At 38.9% G+C, this 27422-nt stretch overlaps 1 protein-coding gene and 1 long non-coding RNA gene across 3 annotated transcripts in view; one reads left to right on the top strand and one right to left on the bottom strand.

Annotated features, from left to right (window-relative positions):
* The window catches only part of ntn4 (netrin 4), a 32926-nt gene extending 20363 nt beyond the window's left edge, over positions 1-12563 (top strand). For both annotated transcript variants that reach the window (XM_088924093.1, XM_088924092.1), the window contains exons 7-11: positions 5808-6021; positions 7298-7407; positions 8855-8923; positions 9711-9884; positions 10944-12563. In XM_088924093.1, coding sequence (XP_088780219.1) covers positions 5808-6021; positions 7298-7407; positions 8855-8923; positions 9711-9884; positions 10944-11083 — 707 coding nt within the window. In that variant the 3' untranslated portion in view covers positions 11084-12563. The remainder of the gene's footprint in view (positions 1-5807; positions 6022-7297; positions 7408-8854; positions 8924-9710; positions 9885-10943) is intronic.
* On the bottom strand, positions 12217-24208 carry LOC148829712 (uncharacterized). Its single transcript, XR_016091494.1, has 4 exons — positions 24140-24208; positions 21769-22000; positions 20048-20132; positions 12217-12316 (listed from the first exon to the last, which is right to left on the bottom strand). It is a non-coding gene; the product is annotated as an uncharacterized LOC148829712 (long non-coding RNA).
* Between the last annotated feature and the right edge of the window lie 3214 nt (positions 24209-27422).

Raw genomic sequence — 27422 nt, 5'->3', positions numbered from 1 at the left:
CATTGTGATTTTGACATCTCTCTGTCAAGTCAACTTTGTAATCCTGAACTATGTTAGGCAGGCGAGATTAAGATTTACTTCACTCACAGCACGCGTGTTCCTACTGTAATATTGAATAATTCCTGTTCTTTAACTGTGAAAGATTTCTTTTTCTTTCTGCTGTCTCTGTGCAAGCTTCAGCGGGGGAACAAAAAAACTGAAAGGCCCAGGGATTTAACGCCTTGAGCAGAAACCTGCATACAATTTGCAAACGATGAGCAATGACAGTATGTCACAAACGATCCTAGCCAATATTCTGATTCATTCAAGATATGAATGAGGATATCATTAAAATAAAAACACGTTTTCAAATAGGACATTCAGCTGCAAAGTCAGTTTGTAAAATTTGTTTTATAAATCAGGTTTAGTTTGCATACTTAATATTTGATTTTTTTTTTCAGTCCTGCAGAGAATTCCATATACAGTAGAATGCAGATTATTTTGAAAACTGATAAAAAGCTTTATCCACAACTACAGAATAAGATTGTTAGGTATTCTGATTTGACTTCGCTGTTGAAGCTGCTGAGTTCAGCCAAAGCTGTTAGGCTCTGTGCTTAGACACCCTGCATCCTGGATAGAAACATGTGTATTATTCTATGTAACTTTATGCAATGTGTTAAGTATGTATATTCCTAAATCTTTCTACCTTCCCCAAGCCTCTCTGATTTTGCATTGTGCCAATTTGACCTTGGGCAGCTAATCCTAGGGTATTATATTAAGGATTATTTTATTACTATGATGTACTTTGCTTTATTTAACAACTATTTACCCTTTTAAAGGTGCTGCTGGCTTTTAATTTAAAATTACAGTGTATATGCTACGTATTTCCAGATGGAATCTTTGGCATGCGCTAAAGTGTTTCTGAAACAAACGAGAAAGTATATGAGAAGCTTGTGTTTTTGTCCCAAGCTTCAGCATTAAGCTGAGTGGGTTAATATTAAAGGTTCAAGACAAGAGTTCCAGGGAGAATTCGTGCAGTGGTCCAATGTGTTCTCCTAATAGTAATTCTCAAGAACTGGGAATTTGGGTATTTGAGGTCGTTCTAACAAAGATTCTGCTGTTCCCGTTTTAAATTTCAATCGGAGAATACACTTGAACGGACATCTCAAATGGCTCATTTACATACCAATACGCCCCTTTTTGAATTCCTATGCGTGATTCTCTTTGTCAATATTTCTGTTGTTACTCCTAATTTTAACTGAATGCGTTTGCCTGCTCATTTCTTCCCTCTGATTTATAGAAAAGATTCTGAATGGTGGTTTTTGTATGGATCCCAAGCGGAGGTCTTTCCTCACGCTTTCTGGGTGCTAATGGACATTTCATGCAGAGCAGCCTCTGCAAAATCAAAACAGAGTCCATGTCCCTGATTGATTTCTTTCTTGATCACTTGCATGTGTGCCCACTGTCCAGGATTCTGCCATGATCAATATATAATATAAAATTCCAGCCTGGGACTTCCAAATGAGATTGGATAAAATACTAATCAGTAAATATTATGCTGCCATTTAGTCTAAAATAGTCATATTTTATGGTGAACACAATGGTTTCTAACCCAAAATATGTTTATATCATTTATTTGTTATTAGTTCCTCCTTTCTTCTTCAAAGCGGTGTTGAATCTACTACTGTTAGATAGCCAGTTTGAGAAAATACATTTTTTTAAACAAACTGAAAAGATATAATAAAAGAAAGAATTAAAGGGCTAGGAGGTACTTTCTGTTTACATTCCTGATATAATCTGCTGGTCTTAATGGCTGAGCCTTTTTTTATAAGTCTGTAAGTATCATAGAAGGGTTTTTGAACTTCTGATAAATTTCTTTTACCACATTCCATGCTGTTTACAGGAGTAGTACTGGTGTTGTCTTGTTCTCTTTAGGACTCGGCTTTCTGCCGAGAAACAGTGCAGTCTAATGTTGCAAGACCAGCTCTTTTATTTTAGCATTTTCTCTAGGTTTGAAATGCAGTTGCTTCTTTCTCTCTTTGACAGCTTTCGGCTGCGCATTCAGGGTATTAACAAGTGCCGAGGTTTCCAGACATCCATTTGATTCAGGAGAACAAAAGCAAATGTAATCAGGGAATCTATAGAGAGAGGCGCCAATCGCTTGTGTTAATTTATTTAAACTGGGCACAGCGAATGTGCAATTTGATTTCAATTGAGCAAAAGGATATTCTCATGCAGCTCTGAGAACAGAGAAAGCACTTGAATGCTGCCCTGAAAATCAGCACAGGAGACCGGATTCAAACTACACACTCCAGTTTTCACAAACCGCTGAATGTTTGAGAATTTTCTGTTCTCTGTGTTTCTTGGATTTGTTGTGTTGGTTTTCTCTTGCACATGTTGTTATACTGTACATTCTACATGCTTGCCACTGTGCTCAGAGATGTACGCACATATTGGAAAACCTGTCCAGTCAAGCATAAGGCAAGGTTCATTTAAAACAGACAAGGATCGCGGTGTGTTTGCCTTCATGTTTCACTCTAGGCTCCGAATAATTAAAATAAGTGATGTGTGTATGACACAATTTACAACAACTCAGCATTCTTTTTAAACTTACACAGCAGTGATGACTTAAAAGTACTATTAGACTATTAGAGTTGCATGCTTTACTTACAACCAACCTTTAATAAAATGACTGTCTTGAACTTAGGACTAGTGCAACACCGATTTTGCAGGGCTTTTCTCATTATCTGATATCAGAGTACTTTGCATTCATTTAAAAATGGAGATATTCCCGCTTCTAATGTTCTGTATTCTAATATATGCAGTGATTACTTCTTATATAAGCGCTGGTTCAACAAACCTTGTTTGGGTTACTTGTCAGGCTTAAAATATTTAAGAAAGAATTTACTTGTAGCAGATTTGCCTTATGAGCTGCATTCCATCGTGATAAAAGCTGATAAGTCTTATCAAGCATTTGGGAACAGAATGAAATTTGTATAAATGACAACCTTACAGATATTGTACTTAACGTCTGTGTGTCTGGATTACAGCACTGTTATTCTAGGAGGAAAATTTTATTTTTGATAGCCAGTTAGCTACCCTTTTATCTCTCTAAAGATTACAACTCAAATAGTGACTCCTGGAAATGAAAAATAAAATTCTGACCTTTTAGAAAATAATATCTCTCAGGAGGAGTGTTTACATCATAAAACATTCTCTAAAATGTTTTATTTTATCATAAAGAAAATATTTGCAGAGTGGTTTTAACAAACAAGAACAATGTGTCCTTTTCTAAAAAGGGTTCTTACAAGAAATGCAGCAGCATATGAATGGTTACAAATCCAGCCCATTTGGTAGTTAGTAGTTAATTGATGCAAAAGATCTCATCCAGCCATTTCTTGAAGGAAACCAGGATATTGGCTTCTACAACTGTCCCACATTTTTAAATCCTACGGAAATTGTAGGACAAGGTGGCATGCCCCCAGCTTACGTTAAAACACCACCTTAAACATTTGCTTTAGGAATAGACCGGTATGGGTAAAATACAAGGACGAAAATATATTTTCCATTCTTATGTTTGCCAAATAGTAAAATGTTATTACATTACATAGTTCACGTGAAATTATTTTTTGTCTTTTCTGTTGTAAACAGAAGTTAACATACTACAGTTCTGTCACGTGTAAGGAGATAGTACAGAGCTGTCATTTTTCTAGGACCTGTCAGTATTCCTGAGATGTAACAGTGTAGGCCCACACTGCTTAGTACTCATCCTGAAGTGTAAAAGATCTTTAAGGAGCTGGTGTCTGGTCTGCCAGTATCACTTGTTAAAATACAGTATTAATCAGACCTGAGCCATGACATGAGTCGGGGATGAAGCCCAGTTCTATTTTTCATTCTGCTGACACGCAGCCAGGTGTAGCTGAGGTCTTGGAAGAGTCACGGTGCTTGCCTGTGTGTTTGACTGGCAGGTGTGTGAAGGCTGAACAGAGCTGCTCATAGTAGAAACCAGAGTGTGCCGACCATAACACGGGGTAAGATAAATTCTGGCTTGCGCAAAACACTTATTTCAGCATTGGCTCGGCACTGCATGATGCCAATTTTTCTCTGTAGCTTACCTGTCACTGATCTCCTGCAAGTATTCCAAAGAGTGTGACTAAGGGGGTAAAAATAAGAAGAGAAAAATGGTTTGGGAATTGTATTACATTCTCAGATTTGCATTGTGTATCTGTAAAAGTGATTACTAAGCCATGGAAGGAAGTAGAGGCAAAAAAACTATTTATTCTACGTTTTCTTTCTGGAAGTGAACAGTAGCATGCCTGGATGGCGGGTGGATTTTGTCATGCTCTAGTCTTTGCCAACCTGAGAAAGAAGGTGTATATATTGCTCCTGTTGCGATCTGCAAAGACATCCCGATTAGATATTAGGAATGACCTTGTCTGCAGTAGATAGTAACAGTAAGATAGTCTTGGATTCACTGAAAGGTGTGAATATTTAACATGTTTTCTCTACATGTATACAAAGACCTACTTTAAATGAAGTAGAAAGACAAGAAAGTCTTTATATTCCTTTCCAAGTAGTAATTCCCTTAGGCTAATTACAACTGCAATGCTTATAATACTTTATAGCATACAATTATCTTTATCTCTGTACAATAAGTTTTATTATGAATTATGATGTGAGAAGGAGAGATTAATGCCAACTTTATCTGACTTTATACTGTAACTGTCTCCTTTCTCACATCTTTTAGAACACTTTTGAGAATTATCTACATGAAGCAAAAGTATCAGCTTTATCTGTAGTACTATTAAACTTAAGCTGACAGTAGAACTTCCAAGAAGCCAAATCTGTAGATTAAGAACTTAGAAATAGAAATTAACTTGCTAAGCATCTTTTATATATATGTATAAAAATGACTTCTATTTATAGAATTTCTACACAATGAAAATGGCAACCTTTTTCAATACCCTGTTCGGGGATCGATCTCTGGATGTGTTTATAGGCTTTCATTCTGACATCAGCTCTTAGCTGCCTAAACAAGTTGTTTTTAACAGCACAGGTTTAATACCATTCTCCTGGTGTCACTGCTTTTAAGAGACCTAGAAAACCTGCAGACACACCAGCCCTCCACCACCAAGACTGCCCAGTTTTAGGGCTACCAGTATTTTTCACCATTTGGTAATATTTCAGATTTAAAGGTATGTCTTTTTAGTGATCATTATGTACTTTTAAGAAAATAGAGACTTTTGGCTGTCATGGCATCAGCTAACTTCATTGACATAACAAGACTCTTTGACATATAACATTGGTTATCATTGTCCCTGTTTCGCTGAGTATATTTGCGGAAAGAGCACAATGAAGGGCTGGACTGTAAGAAAAATGATTTGATCCAGGTAGAAATCAGGGTAATGGATTGTTTACTTGGAAGGCTTTTCACAAGCTTGACAACCTTCTCAGTTGTAAAATGTTTGCCTGATTCATTTACAGATGTGTTATCTGCATTTTAAAGGTCCTTTTCTTCTTTGTGGGTGATGCAATACCATGTTCTGATAACATAAACAAAGGAAGGCCTTTGTCTTCTGAGATCAATATGAATAATAATAATAATAATCCAAAAAGGCTACAATCCATCGAAGGAGATGCGATGTCTTGCTTGCATTCTCTGTCTCATGCCAGTCAGTGATCGTTTATATTTCCAGTAAAATGTGAAATGAGGGAGCCACTATACTGCCAGGCTTCACATGACTGTACAGCAGGTTTAGCTCTTTATACGCGGGAAGATTAATAAAAAGAAGGGCTGCATCCTGATTGTTGCTGTCTTTGATCTGCAGCGTGTGCCTGCCACCCTGTTGGCTCAGTGCCCTTCCACCTCAGTGGGGTGTCCCTGTGTGACCCCAGCAATGGCGAATGTGTCTGCAAGCCGGGAGTGGGGGGCCCACACTGTGATAGATGCATGGTAGGCTATTGGGGATTTGGAGACTATGGCTGCCGACCGTGTGACTGTGCTGGCAGCTGTGACCCCTTCACCGGCGACTGTGTGTCCAGGTAAGGTAACTTTGCTCGCATTTCTTTGTCTGTTCTCACATTAAAAGCAAAATCACAGATGCACAGATGGTGTCTAGTATTCTTTGACTTTGATTAGATAGACTTGTGCATTATGCGGTTTGTTCTTCAATGTTGTTACAAATAGGGGGTTATGAAAATAGTCACTAAAGTAAATAATCATAATCCCCAAATTGTAAGGATTTCCCCAAGAATATGTCTGAGCGGTTGGTATAATAAGAGGCATGTGAATTATTTGTTCTCTGGCACAGTTTTCGCTGAAAAGAGGAATAATAACACAGAACCGTATGCTTTCTTAGCAAGATTCAAATACTAAGCTCCAATCGCTTTTTTTTCGGATATAGGTACTCTCGCCTGGCACAAGTCTCGAGTTCCATCTGCTCCTGTCCCCTCTCACGCTTGTGGTCTGCCCTTCTTTTTCCTCTTTCTTTTCTTCTCTTCACTGTCTTCATCTGATCTTGTAAGGTGTCTTTCTGGACTGTTGATTGGCACTTAATCATTTACCCAGAAAGTAATTAACTAAGGTAAACCAGGGTGATTCTTTTGATCAGTGTGTTTCACACCCAGCACAACTAAGTCAACATCCTTTGGTTTGAAGCTCTAGGAAGTGGAGATATTGACACTACTTAAGTGTTGTGTCTAAATTCTTATAGAGACCCCTCTATTGTCACCTACCTCAGCCTGAAGCAGTATCTTAGATTTTATTTGACTATGCTGCAGTATATTGGAGCAGGGGTTAGCATTGTTTCCTCACAGTTCTGGGACCATGTGTTCAATTCTGGACCTGGGATTCTATCTGCATGGGGTTTGTATGTTCTGCCTGTGTTCACATAGGTTTCTTCCCACTGCCTAACTGGGGATTTTCTCCTGAAGGTGAATTAGTGTGGAACTGAACCAGATGCCGTCTGAGGGAATCATCCATCTAACTTGTATCCAAACAGGGTCGAAGGCGAGCTGGAGCCTATTCCAGCAAGCAATGGGTACAAGGCAGGATACACCCTGGATGAGATGCCAGTCCATCACAGGGCACACAAAGACACACGCACACACACACTTACACCAGGGCCAATATTTTCCAGAAGCTTGTTACCCTACTAAAGTCTTTGGACTGTGGGGACAAACCAGAGAAACTGGAGGAAACCCAGGCGAACATGGGCAGAACATAAAGTTCAAACTCCACACAGAATTGCACCCAGGGCCCTTGAAAAATCATTCTGACAGTTTTTTTTTAATCTTCAATATCCGTTTCAAATCATAGCTCAGACGTGGATGTGTATCAAAGAGGCGATTTCCCATCTCCCTTCAACGAGAGCGAGTCTGCGTGGAACTGGAGGGGTGATGAACTGTTCTCAGCTCTGCATTACTCAGGTGTGTTCAGTCTCGTTTCCACTCATTTTCAAAGTGCATGATCACTCACCACTGTGCTTGATGAGACGGATTTCCCCAAGGCCCCCATATTGGGTGTACTGTATTTTTAAACCATCAGAAACAATGGACACATTAAAAGTATTGCAACAGTAATCAGGGCAGGATTTTGGTGTTCATAGGCTCTAGGCACTTTCACTCCGAAATGTGCAAAAAGAGGGGTGAACACCAATTGAATTACGTCGATTGACATGATGAACTTTAAACTCTTCTAATGCTAAACCACGTGATTGATGGAGCGAGTCGAGCGACCATCACTGCGATACTTCTGGTTTCTAGAACAGCTGCTAGATAGCGTGTGATTATTGATTTGGGGCACCTAGAGTCAATCGCAAGCATGGTGTTTCAGCTCGTTTTTCGTTAGTTCGTGGGCCCTGGGCACTGTGCCTACAATGCCTAATGGGAAATCCGGCACTGACAGTAATGAATGATGCATGTAGGGATTAAAAATTCATAAGCTTAATTGGAGTTAAAAGCCCAGGCTACACAACTGAGGTTAAGATTTCACAGACTGTGGAGCATTTCAAGTAGCACATGACCTCAAGTCAGTCATCAGTCTGCCTGTCAAGGTTCATTTCCTTTCTGGCCGGCTTATGTCACCAGTGAATAGCAGAGTCGAAGTGGAGCAAACTATAGTGCTTCTCAGAAGCTACTGCAATGTGTCTACATTGGAAAATGAAACCCAGAACAATGTAATACTATATATACTGTACATAATATAAAGTACAGTATGTGAGCACTGTTAATGACATGTTTTAGGTTGGTTTTTGTTCAGGTTTCATAAGATCTCTTAACAGGAAGCTATTTGAAAGCTATTTAACAGTATTCAGATGTGTAGCAGTACCTGGAAGTGCTTTATTGATGTTATCACACAGTATTATGTGAACCTGTGGTGTAGCACTTTTGATGAGTCTTTAATCTCAGGAAGCTGAAACCACATGCAATGATAATTAGTCATCTTTTTTTTTACTGAACTGTGGGGGTTGTGGTAAAAGGAAAACCAACTGTTGACACTTGGCATTATTGCTGATTATTTGTTTTTTTTCTGTTTTGTGTGTGTTTCTTTTGTTTTTGGTAATCCACTACAATAAAAAGGCTTCCATGTACATCAGTAATTCAATGTCCACTACTAAACACCTGAAGCATTCAGCCTTTTTGGTAAAATATTGTGAGATGTGCTTATTAATAATTAACAAATTACAGTAAGCAAACTGGAACCAAATCTTTTAATAGTAAGACAAACATTTTTCAATATGTGAGCAGAAGTATGCAGGTGTCACTTTCTAGATGCCACCCTTGTTTTGCCTTAAAACTTCACAAACCGCTGTAGCTGTAAAAAGGGCCTCGAAATAAAATAGGATCTTTTAATAATTCTTTTCTTTTTTTATAGAAAAATGTGAATGTAAAGAGCAAGACTTGGGTAACCCCAAACTCTTTTGCACCATGAAATACGCTTATGGTGAGTATCCTTCAGTACTGTTGTTTGCATTAGATCTCTGCTGTGTTGCTTACAGCAGTGTTATGGCAGAGGTCTGCTGTGAACTTGAACGTGTTTGAAAGTGAATGAAAGGTGAAGCAAGATAACCATTGCTGGAACATTCCCAATTATCCACTAGTCTTCAAACGACAAGCTTAGGAATATTTGAAGAAGAGAAATGTGTCGTATTTATCCAAAGGATTTGAATATACTGCTCCTACTTAACCTCTGTGTTTTTTTTTATTTAATCCAAAAATAAGCATTCTCTGTTTAAAGCTGATGATTGTGTATTCGCGGAATCACGCATGAAAGAGGCTTCCGTTAGGATTCATGCTAAAAAAGTGCCTTTTAGTTTCACATCTCTTTTTCTTTTCTCCTTCTGTCTCCCCTGTGTGTTGCAAATCAGTGAATCACAAGAGGATCAGAGGAAGAATAAAATAGCTGTTCATGTGTCAGAGGTGGACAATGATGTGTTTACCTTGGAGCAATAAGATGTTTAACACAATAAAGTGGTTAAACATTAACACCGTGAATATAAGCTGGCTATGAAGTCAACTTCTCTGCAACAATAGCGGGCTGTTGTTTTTACTCTGTAAAGAATTCCCAGTAAAAGTTTAGTTTTCTCTTATCAGCTATCAAAGTACAGTGTTCAGAATTCTTGGGGTTTGTAACAGTGAAGAGCAGGCATAAATTAGATATTTATAAATATTGTATACATTGTATATTTCCTTAAGAAATTATATCTCCTTTTTCCCTTTATTGGATGCAGTCTTAAAGGTAAAAATTCTATCTGCGCATGACAAAGGCTCACATGCTGAGGTCAGTGTGAAGGTGAAGAAGGTTTTGAATCAACAAACAAAACTGAAGATCCAGCGCAGAAAGATAACTCTGTACCCCGAGTCCTGGACAGCTCGGGGCTGTACCTGCCCAATTCTCAACCCCGGTAAGACCCTAAGATCATTAGAAAATCTACAAATGAGAGGTAGGGTATCCAGGCTCATAACGTGATCAGTCAGTAACTAAGTGATCTGAGAATTTTACCCAGCTGTTTCTTGAAAGATACCCGTGTATCAGCTTTGACACTGTAGCTGGATAGTTTGTTTCAGCCTCCATTCCTGCATCCCTTTGTGTAATGAAAGCATCTTCTGCTGTTCTCTGTTTTAAATACACTTTCGTATTGTTTCCACTTGAAACTTCTGGTCTGTGTTCAACTGTTGATCCTGAAGCACCAATGGCTCACTATGAACACAGCAGTGTTTTCTACGATATGCCAATACCAAGAAATGAGCTGCTAGCTCTAGCTGATAACTAGAAACAAAAAAATACACATACATTGGCAAGCACATGTAAATTCACATGCTGGTTAAGATTCCTTCTCTTTCCACCATCACATAAACACCATTATAGTTACCCTGCATTATTTCTCTATATGTGTAAATATATATGTGTGTTTGTGTGTGGAGAGAAAAAAGATTAGGGAGGTGTCCTTGAGTCCATTCTGTTTCTTATTTTATGTTCTGAAAAATCTGTCTTAAAAGTTGAAGTTCGTAAAAACCATAGTTTCAGATTCAAATACAGTAAATTAGAGGAGTTCCGGTATGACAAAATATCATAATGACTTTGAAGTGCATAATGTACTATTTTTTTGTGCAATATTGTATTTACAAACAGAACAATATTAGCGGTTTTCCCGTTTCTCTTTTTGCAATTCATGGTCTTATTATTCAACAGTGTCTTAGCATTAATAAAAATGGAGGAGGTAGATTTTCTGTGGAGTGAAGCAATTTTACAGTCAGTATGTAGCTGCAGGTTTACTTTTCAGAAGAAGGTTTTGTTACACTGTTACATTCATTAATTCACAATGTACCATTCACAAGCCTTTGTCTGCTCTATGAGGAAGGAGTCTCCAGCTATTAAGAAGGCACATGCTTCTGCACAGTCATCATATGAAAATGGCTGAGAAACGCTGGAAGGGTTTTTAAAGGCGGTGATTGTCTTCCAGGGATGGAATATCTGGTAGCGGGCCACGAAGACAGGAGGATGGGCAGGCTCTTGGTCAACATGAAAAGCTTTGTCAAACGCTGGAAACCTAACCTTGGAAGAAAGGTCATGCAGTTTTTGAAGACGGACTGTAAAGGGTAGGACGGAGGGGTGCAGAAGAAAGGACTGCAGTTTTGATTCTGTGCACTGAGGGGGTGTCGGCTGAGGACGGAACACCCACAAAGCAGAAGCTGAAAAAAGTGAAAGACAAAGCACTGAGCCCTCGCAGGACTCGTACTTGAACCGAAACCAAAGTTGGCCAAATTTCCCAGCATTCCCGGCTATACCCTCTGAAGCACTTTACCAGCGGTTGGGCCAAGGCGTTGATGTCTTATCTGGATGTTCCTTTTCAATTAAGAAATCCTGGGCAGGCTGATCAGCTTGTCTACGAATGGCGAGGATGATCTCACTCATGAAGTCTGAGGTGGAAGATTGGCCTTCACACTTACGGGCTGTGCTTGACTGGCCAGGGCTTTGGGGATCACCATCTTCAGACCTGGCTATTGTGAACACGCAAGAGTCAAATTTATTTTGTTGTCCCTCACTCATGCAAATGTTGGATCTCACCTTTTTGTTTATTTGTTATTCACATGTGTTACACTTGGGGGTGGGGTGGGGGAGAAATTGTGCTGATATACTGCTCAATCTGAGTTGTCACTCCCAGTCGCGCAATTCTACGTATCCTGCAACAGCTGGCTATTTGTCAGCTGGGCGATACAAAGACTTTAGGCCTGTGGATTTAGACTACTGTTGTTGCATCACAAAGCCATATTAAGCAACTGCTTTAACGTCTTCAGTACATGATGCTTCCTTGATGTGTATACAATGCATAAAAAAAGAAAAAGACAGTGTTAAAAGAGCATTTTAATATTCAGCATTTCATAGTTGTATGCACTTAGAAGTCCTATGGACTTGGATATGCCAGATGCTGTTGGTTTTTTTTGCTACATTATTTGTTTATGTACAGTATATAATAAAAAAGTAAGACTGAATTCATTTTTAACACAGGCTTATGTAAGTGTCTTTACTTAGTATATTATACTAATATATTATACTATTATATTCTGTTTTAAATGTTAAACTCTTGTTATTTGTTTCATAACATATTGCTGAAACTCGTGGGTTTTTTTTTTGTAATTTCTTTTTCTTATGATTACTGTATTAGTAATATCTTTCCACTGGGTATGTTCTGTGTCTGCTTGGTATCAAGGAGATAAAACAGATTTAATAATAGATCATATTAAGAGACATGAGGACATTTATTCAAAATGTAACATACAGTAACAGCAAGAAACCTGGTGTCACATCACTGGGGAAGAGAGAGAAGCTGTGGACCTATAGAGACAAATGGAATGTGCAGCATAAGAAAACAGTCCTTGAAAATTCTTAATTGTTTTAAAGTCTTCAAACTAGCAGTAAACTGTCAAACTAGAATCACTGACAGAAGTCAATGATTGTCTTCTTGCAAACAGGTTTTGCCCAGAATTTCACTCTACGATGCAAACTTTCATTATACTGGAAGTATATTTCCATTTGTGACTCGAAAATAGGCAGTTTGTTGAATAAAAGCACACTTGGGGAACTGCATTTCACAGCTGGGGTTTGTACTGCTAATTCACATTAGCACATACTGTAACTATAAATACAAATCAAGTTTGATATGCAAAAAAAATATTGAAGTGCTGTTTTTTACAGCAATAATAATTATAATGCAGTTTTACTTATGAGTTTTTTTTTAAAAACTCATATTGCTGTACATAAGCACACACAATACACAACAGAAGCGGGAAGAAAGTGAAATAAATACGAGTACAGCAAATTGACTTTAAATCCAAGCGTAAAACTAAAATACACATTAAAAGCTTTAGTGGGAAGACGGGTCTTAAAGTGAGTTTTAAAATGTCAACAGATACATAATCTGTAATGGATTTGAGTTCCACAGATAAAACAGAAATGAGAGCAGGCCATTTGGTCGATCTAAGGTATTTGATAGGAATTACTGGATCCAAATATCTTGACCAGAATTCTTTTGAAAGAAACTGGCTAATCAGCTTCAAGAACAGGGGCTGGAGCTGGGTAACTTGTTCCAGACTCCCACAACCTTTTGGCTAAAGAAAATGTCTCCCATTTTCAGTTTTAAACGCACTTTGTACACTTTTGACAATGTGTTGTTTAAGATATTATGCCCAGCTGAGTGAAATTGCTCATAATCATCAGATCTTAAGCTTTAGAGATGGACTATACTCATTCAGTCCTTAAAAGTCTTTAAAATAATCTAGAAGTGGACCATTAAAGGCCATCTTAAATTACTTAAAAACCTTCCTTTTGCATGACTTTATTGCTAACTGCTTTGGCTTTTTTGTAGCAGTATGTCATTTTATATCCATGGATACAATTAGACTGTGATCTTCATGGATACAATTTGTGTCCCAATTCAGGAAGCAACTGAAAAGCAAAAGTTCCTTGTTTTAGTAAAACAACCACTCATCTTAAAAGGAAGACCGTCTTGAAGGGGTAACACAGAAGATAGGGCGTTCTTCAAGAAAAGGTAAGTGGCTCAGTCTTTCATTACAGTCAATTAAGGCATATACAGTACATAGAAAACAGGCCTTGGAATTGTAGCAGACTGAACGTGACAAAAACACGTCCGTGCTGCATATACTGTAGCAAGTCAGAAGGATTTTAAAAACATGGCAAAAAGTACAGTATGGCATTTTAATTTACAGATTTAATACACTTTACAGTTATCACATGCTGATTTCTAAACTTTTTGATTGAACCCTTAAAAATAACTGTAAAATAATAAAATAAAATGATAATAACTTTAAATAAGTATATGTAGAGACACAAACCCCCCTCCAAAATAATGGATGAACAAGAAGATACACTAAATATTAACAAGGAAAGACATGCGTGGCTCATAAAAAGAACAAAAATCTTTTTGGGGCCAGGACACTAGCAACAGAGATGTGTAGGAAAAATATATTTGACTTGAAATATATCTAACCTTGCAGAACCTGGTGAGTTTCCCCTGGGTTTATGCACTGTGCTGTTAATATTTGTAACAATAGGGTCCAGACAGTGACCTTGTATTAAGGAGCAGGACAGCCACTGTTCCCATAACTTCATATCACAATATTGATGTTCTGTAAGAAGCGAGGCCAAGAGCTCAGGGAACTGGCAGAGCATGACAAGACGATCTCAGGCCATCTGGGTTTGCAAAGCGAGCTACACAGCACTGGAATTCAAATATGTGCTGTAATTGTTTTGGAAATTCTTTCAGGATTGTTTTCTAACGATGTAAAGACACTTTCTGCCTCATGTTAGTTTGTACGTTACTAATTTACAACTACACAAAGGTGGTAGCACTCGTTTAACCGTGTATAAATAAAAGCAGACCAACAATAATCATCTGGCATTCACTACAAAGCTACGTTCAGCAGTGATCTTGGGTAATGATCATGTTTTCCATTCCAGTATTTTTACAAACTGTTATTTTTAATTTTTTTTTAGGATTGAGTTGCAAATGAGGAAAATAGCAATACACTGATGGCATTCTTTAAGAGATGATGTAATGTAAACTAGTGTCCTGAATTACTGTAGTAAAAGAATTCTTAACCACTGTAACAAGCGGCTGTTCATTACACGTTACTGTGCTCTCTTTGATTTTCATCCGCTGTCCTCGTTGCGTTACATAATCCTTGTAATGTCCAGGCTCAGCCTAATGGGAGTAATGTTTCCAGAAGGAGAGTGGAGAGAATGCTGCGTTACTCTTTCCAATGGTACTCTTTCATAACGATGATGATATGCATAACTGGGATCCAAATTATTCAAAGTGCAGGGTGTGCAATGCAATTAAGAAGTTACTTGTGTAGGGACTGGAAAAAACAAAACCTCTTTAATGGGACATGGCAGTAGTCCTGCAAACCACCACATCGGTTTGCCTTCTTACTCCACAGGAATTCCGCCTAAGCAGCCACCCAGCACGTCCAAGGAGAAAACATCCACAGTATGACCCCCTGTTCCTTCCTCTACACCCACTGACTCCGTTCGTAGGTGGAAACAAGGCACTGGCTTCAGGTCAGGGAACAGCTTGCAGTCATCCCAGACTATAGGAGCAGCTCACGTGCCACCAGGCTCTCCAGATGTTTGAAAGGAACAAGTGGAGTTAAATTTTAGATGGCAATTTTTAAGCTAGAGTCTTGTGTTCTATTAAGACAATAGAATGATATTTTAAAATCTTGATCTTTCATTTGCTTCTTACGCTGGCTGTACACCTTTCCCAGGTTGAACGAATGAAAAAGAGTAAGAACTGAAGTCTAAGAAAAAAATCCAAATGTAATAGAAAGGACAGGAGCTTCAGCTCATCGGACCAGATCCTACTTTAAACATCTTAAAGTGAATTTCTAAGGCCTGATGGTGCAGAATTAACAGTTCAACTAAGTAACAAGAAGAAACTGTTTTGCAGGTTCTAGATATGTTAAGACTTGTGGAGCACGTTCTTGTGCTGAATGCCATTGCTGTTAACAAAATAGACACATCTTCGGCCAAAGCAGGAGCAGATGGGTTGTTAACATATCGGCCACATTAAAGGCTCAGGCTAATCAGAAATTCAGCTCTGCAATAGGAGAAAAAACTTTTTTGTTGCAAATGGTGCTTTTGTGAAGCTTAACTTTAAGCTGCCCATGCAGTATATGATTTGATATATTTGAGGGTGATATATACTGTATTTAAATTATATACTGTATATAAATGTTAGGACTTGTAGGACTTGCTTTGGATATTTGTAAATCATGACAATCATTTTTTTCATGTCAATATTTACAAAATTAACATTTTGTGGTACCACTGGAGTTTCCTACTGTAAGGACACAAATAGTGTTATTGACATTTTGCTAGAAATAGTCGGACACCATGGACTGAAAGAAGCAAAAATGCCTGCTTGTTTAGAACTTGCTTGATTACTGCGAGTCGCTTCATGTATTAAGCATTAGCAGGGTCTGAAAAAAAAGGACTTTGAAATACTACATTCAAGAATACAGAGAGGTAACTCACTCCATTTGTCTAAGACAATGTTAGGACTCTAAATTGTAGAAGAATCTCTGGCTGAAGTCTGACACTGTTTTTATTTATTTTCTTTTAAAAAGAAAGGTGGAGCTGTACCCTAGTGAGTACACCAAAACAGTGCCGATTCTGGATGCTAGTGCCTGCCTTAAATGAAGAAATGAGTTTACTGTTGAACAATACTCCACTTGTATGCTATATAATTAAGTTATTGCCTTTGTGCAACTTGCATTCCTGTGTTTTTACTGCTTTTCAGTGCATTGCTGTTTTCGGTATGCACGGACAATGCCTTTGTTGAATGGCTTTGACCGTTCACTGAATCCTAGCGCATTTGAAAGAAAAACAAAGTCACTGTAAGCTTTGCTCCTGTGCCTGAACACTTCCCAAAAAAAATCTTTGCATTATCTTGCACTTACAAACACTTTGCAACGTCAGAAACGAGAACAGGAAAGCTTTTGTGTAATATTTGGCAAAGCCTTCGAGCAAAGATTAATGTAGTTTGCCGAGGTACAACAATCTTTTCCTGTGCTTGTCGGTTTTGTTTCATAAATCATTACAAAGTACTTTTTTTTACAAAAGTACTCTTTTGACTTACGCTGTTTTTAATATAGAAATTATTAGTGCATTTTATGTACACACATATACAGTACCTTATGCTGTTCAGTGAAGGCTACACACTTCACTAGTAAAGGGACAGTTTCTACATGCAAAAAATGTACTGTACTTATTTGAGCATGGCCTTATGTAGACTGCATTACATCCAGAAAAAATACCTTCTCAGAGGCTACACAACATTCATAACCCTTTATGACCATTCTTCCACATGCCATAACAAGTATCGCATATCCATCCACTTTTTTAACTGCTTCATCCAATATAGGGTCTCAGGGGAGCCAGAGTCTATCCAGCAAGCAACGGGCAGGCGGGATACGCCCTGGACAGCACACCACTGCATCATGGGGCACAGGCACACACATAACAACCCAAACTTGACCATAGCTCTACCCTGAGACGTACAATAACCTGTGCACTTTAACAAATGTGATAAATACTTACAATATGCAACAATCTCTTTTCCCTTTTGGAGCAGTACTTAAAAGGGCTTATAAAATCTGTTTTATTGTTATATTTAGCCTCTGTGAAGGAGTTACATGGCCTATAAAAGGCAGCATTTCAGTAAACGTTAAATAAAAAATATACGGTACACTCCAAAGGTATTGGGACAGTAAAGTCCATTTTTTTAAATATACTTTTGCTATATCAATCATGTTATTCTCATATGAAATTATTATCAGGGCTCATAGTGACAATCCCAGGTTAGACTTCAGAGGTGCAATAATTTTGAAAGCTGCTCAGTCTGCTCATTCATGTGCTAAATAGGAGAAGTGATCTTGAACAGACAACTGGAACATGGATATATGTATCCAAAATCATCCAGTTTTCCTCATGATAGCTGAGACATCATAACAAAATATCACTGAATTGTGAAACAGTTCTACAACAATACAATACAATAACAGTGGCACTGTGGCTAAGAATCTGCACCTGTGGCTGGAAGGTTGCCAGTTCAAATCCTGCAGCCAGCAGGGAAATCCTACTCTGTTGGGCCCCTGAGCAAGGCCCTTAACCCCAACTGCTCCAGGGGTGCTGTACAATGACTCACCCTGCGCTCTGATCCCAAGCTTCTCTCCCTGTCTGTGTCTCATGGAGAGCAAGCTGGGGTATGTAAAAAGACAAATTCCTAATACAAGAAATTGTATATGGCTAATAAAGTGATCTTATTTTACATGTAAAACTTGATTGATTGGTCAGTAAACATTCTCTACTTGTGTCTTCTTGTGCCTTGTGTCATGTTAAAAAGACTTTACATGTTTATAAATTACAGTATACACTGTCTGCCAAAAGAGAAATGCAGTAGCACGTTGCAAGTAGTTTTAGTAAAATATATCTAATGTGGGGTGGATTCCAGAAATGGTTGGCATATTTGAACTTGTCTTGCATAAAACAATTAAAAAAAAAGATTTACTACCTGTCCAAGGACATTTTCTTTCTCTGAGCAATGGTGTATTTTATTTGGCAGTACCACTTGTAAAACAACAGGTGTGTGTTGCAACCTTTCTTATGATAAACATTGATGTAGTGGGATAACAGGGCCTACATGATCATACCAAGTACCATTTGTCTGCTTTTTGTCTGCTATTTCTGTACCTTTCATTGTTAAAGTGATGGGGATCTGCAGAAGTAATCCTGCATGTTTCTATACATGAAGAAATGGTGAAAAGGAGTAGAAATAGCCTTTGATCTAATGTTGTTATAACATTAAATAATTTCTGTAGAAATGTTGAAACTAATGTAACTGTTTAAGAAGTCAACTTATTATGCTGTGTATAATTATGGTGTTATTATATCCTCTATTGTTTTCTACCAATTGTGAGTGTTTACAGAGCCACAATGTCTCCCTGTTTCATGTCTTTCTAAGAGTAACGGTCATAATACAGTTGTAAAAAATGAGAATTTAGTCATTGAAAAGTGAGGAAAGGAGACAGAGGAAGACTGAGTGTCTTTCTCAGTTGTTCCATGTGACGCTGCACCAGGAAAAATTGCTTAAGAATGTGCAGTCACAGGCAAAGTAAAATGCCTTTGTCAAAAGCCAGACACGTGCGGTAAATAGTTCTACCTTTATTCAAAGTCAACACTTCAAGCGATGTAATGTTGACATTGTATCAGTCCTGCTTGAGGTGAGTGTGAACTGGTCTCACAGGTCAAGTGAGCAAAGGGATTCTGGAGTGGATGACGCTGTTCACAAAGAGAGCTTTAAGCACAAACCTTCAAAGCAGCTTTTAGATTTCTGATAACGGCATCGGCATCCAAGTCTTGCGAATGTGATTTCTCTTCAACAATTTCCAGAACATTCAAAGTGAAACAGTAAAACACAAGGGGCAGTGGCCAGACGTTGGGTTATTACCAGGTTGTGTTACATGGGGGAGCAAGAGGGCAGTAGGCTCAGACAAAAGTCTCCGTCTGGTCAGGTCTCTGGTTGGTCAGTTGACTGAGGATGGCAGGTCACTCTCCGTTGCTCGCATGACCCTACTGCCCTCTCACAAGGGGGTAAAATGTAAATTAATTTTTAGCAACCACTTCCTCAAGCGGAGAGGCTGTTAAATCTTAATCATGCGAATAACGGGTATGCCTGGCAGACAAAGCTGTGCAGGCCAGATTCGTATTTCCTCTTTGGCAGCAGTAGAGCCCGTCTCTCTGTGTTTTCGCTGGAGCACCCCGTGAGTGAGGGCTCTCTGGGATACTGTTGACCTTGACCTCCCTGCCACCTGCAGCCTGGCTGAACTTAGCAGCAACAAGCCATCCAATCAGAGCACAGGATCCAGCATAGCTGTTCCATAACACTAACTGCAACCGAGTCAGTCATTGCAGGTTACCTCATTCTCAGGTGACACCAACAGTATTATAAATTATTTTCTCAAGAGGGTAATTCAGTTTTGATGGCTTATATTAATAGTCACCGTCTAAAAACTGATCTACATAAAGCAAACACCCCAGGAAGAAAATGAAGGTTCCTTTTTATTCGCTGATGAGCCAATATGTTTCTTCAGGTACACTGTACCGTTCTAGTACAGATGAGATTGCCTCTATAACCCCTGCTCTGACTAAAGTATCAAATTGTAGACCAGCATGTAACGTCACCGACAAAGTGAATACAAACTTTGAAATGTCACCAGAGTTGAATCCTAAATGATTCATTTATTTAGATCTCTTAAATGATGCAGTGAATGTTTTGGAGGGTTCATAAGTATCACTCTTTCAAAGACCACACATTTTAATTAAAGTGGCATGTATTCATGTAAATTCTTGTACGTCAATTTCACCATTAAATACAATGTAAAAAAAAGCAGAACAGGACCTCTATGCATACACATGTTCATTGGGAAGACTTTCTCTTTTTCACTAAAAAAAAGCACTTGATGATCCCTTTCAGCTCTGATTTACCTGTGTGTGAAAGCTGTCCTGTGTTGACACTGAATGAATTACCTGGGGAATGCATGTGCAGACACGAAGCTCCAGATCTTGCCCCCTGGACATAAATAGTGAAAAAAAAAACATTAAGCGTGTCTCACCTGAAAAGAAATTCAGAAGAATCAGGTCGCTGATTTACAAAACTAAATGCATGCTGGCACCACTCTTACACAAAGGAATGCTATGATCTTGAAGATACTTTTGGTATAAACTAACAAGGAGAAATGTACACAGCCAGGAAAGCATTTTAAGTGCTTAAGAAGATGTCTATGGTATGAATTTCTTAAACTGAGTTCTTGTCATCATGACCAAATAATAAATACAGTACCTTATCTGTCAAGAATGACCTTAAATTATAACTTCAAAAGCATAATGTTTCTTTTAAAGTGTGGGGAGTACCAAAACGTAACTGTTATTACTACCACACCCTTTTATGTTGAGCCAAAGTGGGGAAAAAAACACGACTCCATATTGAAGGAAAGTAAGAAAAAATAATGCTTGTGTAAAATATTAAGAAATAAGAATGGGCTGCTTTTTAATGGATTTACAAGGCCTAATCCAAATTAATTGGGAAATCATACATGTTATAATACACTGTTGTGTTATAATAGCTAATGCAAACAGGGGATTCAATATCTGTAGTATGTCAATTTTTAACTAATTCACTAGGAATAACAACACAAGAATTAAGTGTAATGAAAAGATTATGGACTGTTAGAGTCAAACTTTGGCTCAACCTGCTTGGCTGAGGGCTGACCTCCTGGCCAGAGGACGAGGAGGCTGGGACCCCCAGCAGAGTGAGGAGTGACCAAGGGCCAGCTGGAGAAGGGGTGGAGGTGGGATTCAAAAAGACGAATACAAGGGAGAGAAGGGGAACACGTCCAGTATTTATACTGTTTTAAGAGAGGAAATGACATCAGAAGTGATTGCGGATTACTGACAGCCGAGTCTGATTGAATGTGGTTGTTGTCATCCTTCCCGAACGTTTGTTATAAACTCCATTTAGTAGCAATTATTGTGAAAAAGTAGCAAACAGGCCAGCTCCCCCCTGAGTAAAGCACCTGACAAGGTGGAAAACCCCTGCTTCTGCTTGTTTAAACCTTGGATGCAGAGCTGTTGAAGATATATTGTTTATATCTGTTATCAAAACCAAAGAATTGTTAGATTTTTTTTATGTTGTTTTAAACTTCTCTCGAATGTGAAAAAGTATCTTAATTAAAAATGGAGGGCGTGACAACTCTTTCCGACAAAGCAGACTGAAAATAACCTGAAGTTGATAACAACCTGATTGAGCTAAAACATTATTTTTTATTTAATTCTGTTGATGTATGTTGTTTTGCACATTACTTGTTACCTGTTGTTGTTTTGCACATTGCCTGTTGTCTTTGTCTTTCTTTCTTATACAATTGTGTTGTTGTTGTTGTTTGTTTTTTTGTACTGCTTACCATCTGAGAGCTAGCTAAATAGCATTTTGTTACACCATATACAGTACCTGTGTATGAGTATAATGACAATAAACTTGAACTTGAACATTATCATATCTTTAGGTTAAGTAGACAGCCTATTGGCATGTTTCTCGGCTATATCAGATCTCATTTGAACATCCTGGCACAAGGTTGGGCATGTGTCTGTTCCCAAACCCTTCACTGCAAACATGACACACTGCGAGAGCTGCACGGTGGTACAGTGGTTACCTTTGCTGCAATGTTTCGATGTTTGAGAGGCTTTCCTCCCACAGCCCAGAGATATACTGGCAGGTGAATTGGCTTCTGGGAAAATTGACCCTGCTGTGTGTCCTGTGATGGACTGGCATACAGTGGATAGAGCAGTTAGGAAACGGATGGATGAAACACAGCAGGTTCTGCACTAAGAGGCTCCGATAAAAGACATCCCTGGTCCTGTATTATCTTCACGACCAAGCTTTCACTATTTGTAGAACAAAAGACAGAAAAAAAAGGTTAAGGCAAAGCACACAGACGTAGAGAAAATCGAAACCATTACCTTTGAACTTTCAAAACGCAGGAATCAAAATCCGTGACATGAAAAACACATAAAGGAATTTAAAATCCAGATATTATTGCCAGTGGTGTCTGAAACCTTTGCCTGCTGGGCGTTTATTCTGCAAGGCCTGTAAAAACAGTTCTGTTTGCGTACTTCAAGTACGGTCAGTTAGTGTAAACAAAAAATGTTTCCTTTTTCCGGTTGGCATCTGAAGGGCCCTGTTCCTACTGTGGTAGTTAACCGTACATAAACAGCAAAGTCAGGGTCACCAGAGGACTGTCTTTGTTTTTTTCCACACCATAAAGCAGCTCAGCTTCGGAGACGAAAACTGAAAGCAAGAACCTGAGAGACTTTTCGTGTTTCAGATGTGTAGCTCTTCAATTTTTTATTGATTGCTCTCCCAGTGTGAGCCCTACCCACATTTTGCTTAAACTACATATAGGTGAATCCAGCTGCTAGTGAGATTACAATAAAATGTGACTGGAATGTTTTGTCTATGTCCCAGGTTATAGGAAAGAACAATGAAACAGAACTAAAATACTGAGATCTAGAAACACTACTTATGTGACGCGTGTTATAAAATACCTCTCTGTAAAGAAATTAAAGATAATTTCTGTTATGCCTGTACATGTATAAAGCTCGAGCAGGTTGTCCAATGAACAGAGATATGTTTCAAATGAAGTCAAGCAGCGTGCAACAGTTCACTTGAATTCAATCAGCCGTTGAGTGATGAAATTCTTGTAGTCATATAGTGCCCCCGCCTGGAAAGTAACTTGTATTGCATTAAGAACCGCGAAGCAAAACAGCATTAAAAACCAACCATTTTCCACTATCGGCAGCACTTCCAGGGTCTTTTTCAGACAGCTGGGATGTGGGGATGAACTTTTTACGCGTTGGGCGAATGGATATTTTTTTCCCCTTTTTCTACCTTAAATGGAGAGGGGAACGGAAAGTCTACACTGTAACACGTTTCCAGTTTTTTTTTCCTTTCGTGTGATTCATCGGTTAGAAATGCGGAATTCATTCCGTTCTATGGGTAGCAGATGAAACACCACCTAAGAGAGTACTTGGATACGATACCCGTAAACCAGGGCCCAAGCTCTGCTAGGCAACACTGCTAACCACTGCACCTTGCCACCCAACTACAGTATATACGATCCCTTGCAAAAGTATTCAACCCCTTTCAACGATGTCCTGTTTTGTTAAGAATGGTGGTGATGGGACTACTGTATGTTATAGCTCTGCTTCCTATCAGCAGGGAATGAAAAGCTTGTCAAGAGCAAGGGGTAAACGGATGGAGCGAAGTACAAATAAATCTTAGAGGCAAACCTGCTTCAGGTCTGCTGAAAACCTAAAACTGGTAAAGGTAAAAATTTACCTTTCAACAGTACTACCACCCAAAGCCAGCTGGAGTGGTGGCTTAAGTCCTTGAAAAGCCAGATCAAGGTTCTGACATTAATTCAGTCCAACTTGAAATTAGACAGTTTTTGTCCAACTTAATGAAATGTGCACCATCCCACTGTACACAAAGACAGAGTTCCTGTTCATAAAGACAAGCAGATGTAATTGCTGCCAAATGTTTTTCCATCAAGTACTGACTCGTTTACGTGAATATTGATGAAACCAGCATATTTTCGTTTTTTTATCTTGCTTTGCAACTTCTTTCTTTGGTGACGGGGCTCAGTATGAGAATTTAAGTTTTAAAATATATATATACATGTACATAAATAGGTGTATTTATGCCATCTGTAATTCAATAGGACATCACTGAAGGGGTTGAATATTTTTGCAAGGCATACTATAATACTCTCTAGGTATTATTTTTTGGAGTCGAACTCGGGTGTCTTCAGGCTTTATGCATATACTGTAAAATGTATTTTACATTTTGCTTTCATTTTTGTTACAATGTAGTCCAAGTGAAAAGTACGTCACTAAATGTCAGCACACTGACAGCACGGTTAGTGTTACGCGTTACAGGTGCAGTCTATTGACCAGTCCATTCTGAGACGATGAAACCCGTTTTATTATCTTGTCTTCTATAACCATCGTGTCTGAACCTCTTACCTTTGAAACGGAGTACGTCAAATTTCAGCACGCGATCGGTTCATGGAGGTTTACACTTCTGCCATCTACTGGTGAGAAATAAATTTGTCAATAGCAGCGGATTGTATTAACAGCAATGCAAGAAACATTATCACAAGTAAGCTTCGGTACACAAGACATAAACCACGTATCCCTTATGGATAATGGAATAAAATGTCCTGTATTATTTTTTAACCCGGTACCCTGTCTTATTTCAAGAAAGGGTGTGATATCCACGGATCAATAAATCACTAAATTAACTACTACCTACCAAACAGACGGGCCGAATTGTCTGCTCTTTTGTAACTCATCGTATGTTTCGTATGTAAAACTGTATTGTTGAATCATTGTGAGCAATGTGAGCAAAACGGCCAAGTTAAGAAATCGCCAACACTGCGCCAAGAAAAACACGGCGAAACTACTGATTGTTGTCATCATCACAGTAGCCTGCGGAATTAAGGTCAAGGGAGATAACGCTTACAAAAAATGTAGCTCTGCTACAACCTCACTTTAAATTCGATGTACATAGATGGTCACCATATTAAATAGGCACATCAGCGTGGTGGTTATCGCTGTCACCGGTAGCGGTAGATGCTGGCTTTGAGTACTTTCTGCGCAGCGTTTGCATGTAGTGTGTAGGGTTTTCTGAGAGTTGCTCTGTTTTTCTCCCATATTCAAAATACTTGATGTCCCTAACTTGCCCCCAATCTGAGTAAAATGTATGCGCCACGCAACGATTTAGCGCTTTGTGCGAGATGTAATCCTGCCTTGAACCCCGATTTTGACAAATCAGCCGAACTCTTAAGAATAAACATCGTTCTTGTTACTGTACTTCAGACATGTTTACAGTGATTTTTAGAAGTGAAATGACGCTTCTAATCTCATTGAACAAACAACAATCAACGAGAAAATTCGATTCTTTAACCAGGACTGTCCTGGGGTGCATCTACCATCTTTTTTCACCCTTGCAGGTACTGTAATTATTTCTGCTGTTCTTTAGCAGCAAAATCAAAACCGGTTAATTAAGTGTAAAATAATACCAGTTAAAAAAAAACATGGGGAGTGGAAAACGCAAAGGACAATGAGCGTAATATGGTAAGCGAAACAAAAGCAGGCAGCAATTCCAGAAAAGTCTGAAATGAATGTAGTCACTAGACTTGCAGTCTGAATAGGCGAGAGTCTTGAGGAGGCAAGGAAGTTAGAATATTGGCTGTTGTGCATCAAAGAGTTCGCCAATTCGCTACGATTCCTGGATCGTGTAACTTTTCAACTTCTTACATGAACAAGATTAGCTGGATGTCTCCAATTGCAATCTCGGGCGTCGTATCCAACTCAGTATCTCCGGGAGGACATCTGTAACTCCCCCTTTCAAAATGCGCAAGTGCGGCAGAAATCCTCCTTTCTTCCACGCACATGTGCGCACGGTCTGTCTGCACAGGCGGCACCGTATCGTCTGTTGCGAAGGCGATGTTTTTTTTTTCAGGTTTAAATACGTCTAAAATGATTTATAAGTTGCCTTAATGCTAATTATACAGTCTAAATTATAGAAGAAAACCGAAATAAACTCGAAAAGAATTGTTGTTCTTTTCGATAATTTACTTAATACACATGCATGTCTGTAGATTCCCCCTAAGCCGTGTCATCTGCATACCGTGGGATCCCCTTGAGCCCTTGAGGTTGAAATGATTTTGTCCTACTACAGACGATCTGACACAGCACGGAAGACGGTGCTTGTGGACGGCCAGACAAATTACGTGCTCTCGTCGGTGGAAAACGATTTTCCCACGCACATAGGACGTTTGAAAGGGGGATACAGCCTCCCAGGGGCTGAGAATTGGGTAGGACACATATCATTCCCTCCTGTAATTACAGCCCCATCCGCCAGTAACTCCACGTCATCCTCATACCTTTGTCTTATTTGTATTCAAAGCGAAGCTGGAACAAATATGCACCGCTGTTGTAACACGGTTCATTTGTGTCTTTTTTAAAAATGTGATTTCTGTGTGTTTAAGGTATTTTCACACGTTATAATTGCCTTTACACTGGATGATTACCCCCCGCATATCAGCATCTTGACCTGAATTAATGTTCATGAACTGAATAATTGTTGTATTATATGCGCGGTTGTTCATTAAAGTTGTGTCAAAGTGTAAGCAGTAAGAGGAGACAGACGCTACAGCGATAAGTGTCAGCTCCTGAAACTAAGGGAAGTATTTAAATAATTTGTTCTCGTTATTCGGCAGAGCTCTAGTTTCGGCACCATCTAGACTTTGGAAGCTGTGCTTGACTAAATGTCTGTATTTCAAGTTTTGAGCTGAGAACAGCACGAGTCGACTGCAACAACAAGCACTTGGATAAACTACAGAACCCCAATACCGTACTTCGGTGAGTTTTTGTCCACATATCCAGATTTAACCCATTTCAAATGCAACTAATTCTAGATTATTTGAAGACCCAAGTCTGTCTCCGTTATAGACAAACCCACTCGTTTCATTTTCAGCGCTCAATATGAGAAGCATTTTCCCATCTACTCATAGATGAGTGAACAGCACTGAATTTCGATGTGTGCTGTGAAATACCAAATCAGTAAAGGAACTGTAGTCGTACTAATAATCACCGAGAATTGCTAGAAACAATAAATACGCAAAACGTTATCTAACATTCGCAGGAAACATTAACAAATGATTACGCACTCGCCTCTGAACCATGACTACACTCAACGAGTCAACAAAACATGACCCCGACACATTAAAAGGTGTGAAGAAATCTAATTGTAATCAGTTTAAAAAAAAACCGAAAGAAAGGTCGAAGTCAAGATTGGTCCACAGAGTAAAACCTATATTTTAAAAAAATACATTGAGACGGTGGACCGCGGTAGAAAGATATACTGTAACTGCGTGTTGCAGCGTACAGATGCTTGGTCTGAGACGAGCATATTTTACCTCAACCGCAGCATTTCCTGAAGGACGACTTGGCACAGTGAGAACTTTAGAAATACTGGAAAAACTCCAAACCCAGAAATACAGTCGTCACACATAAAAATCAGGTCAGCGGAGCTGCTGCTATCCGTTTCCACAGCTACTGTACAGCCAATGCTGATTAATCTATTGTTCCCGATTAAATACCAACCCGTTTAAAAAAAAGGCATCGTCTGTGGCCACCACCGGGGAGGATATAAAGGGTGTCCTGCCCCTGTAACATCAGGAAAAAAATATTTCATGTGCGCTTGACGTTGCTACATACAGACGTCTAGAAAAAACACACA

Source organism: Atractosteus spatula, chromosome 8 (genome assembly GCF_055471065.1).
Source record: "Atractosteus spatula isolate fAtrSpa1 chromosome 8, fAtrSpa1.hap1, whole genome shotgun sequence".
Lineage (NCBI taxonomy): Eukaryota > Metazoa > Chordata > Actinopteri > Semionotiformes > Lepisosteidae > Atractosteus > Atractosteus spatula.
Note: the sequence above shows the minus strand (reverse complement) of the source record. Positions and strands in the feature narration are given on the sequence as shown.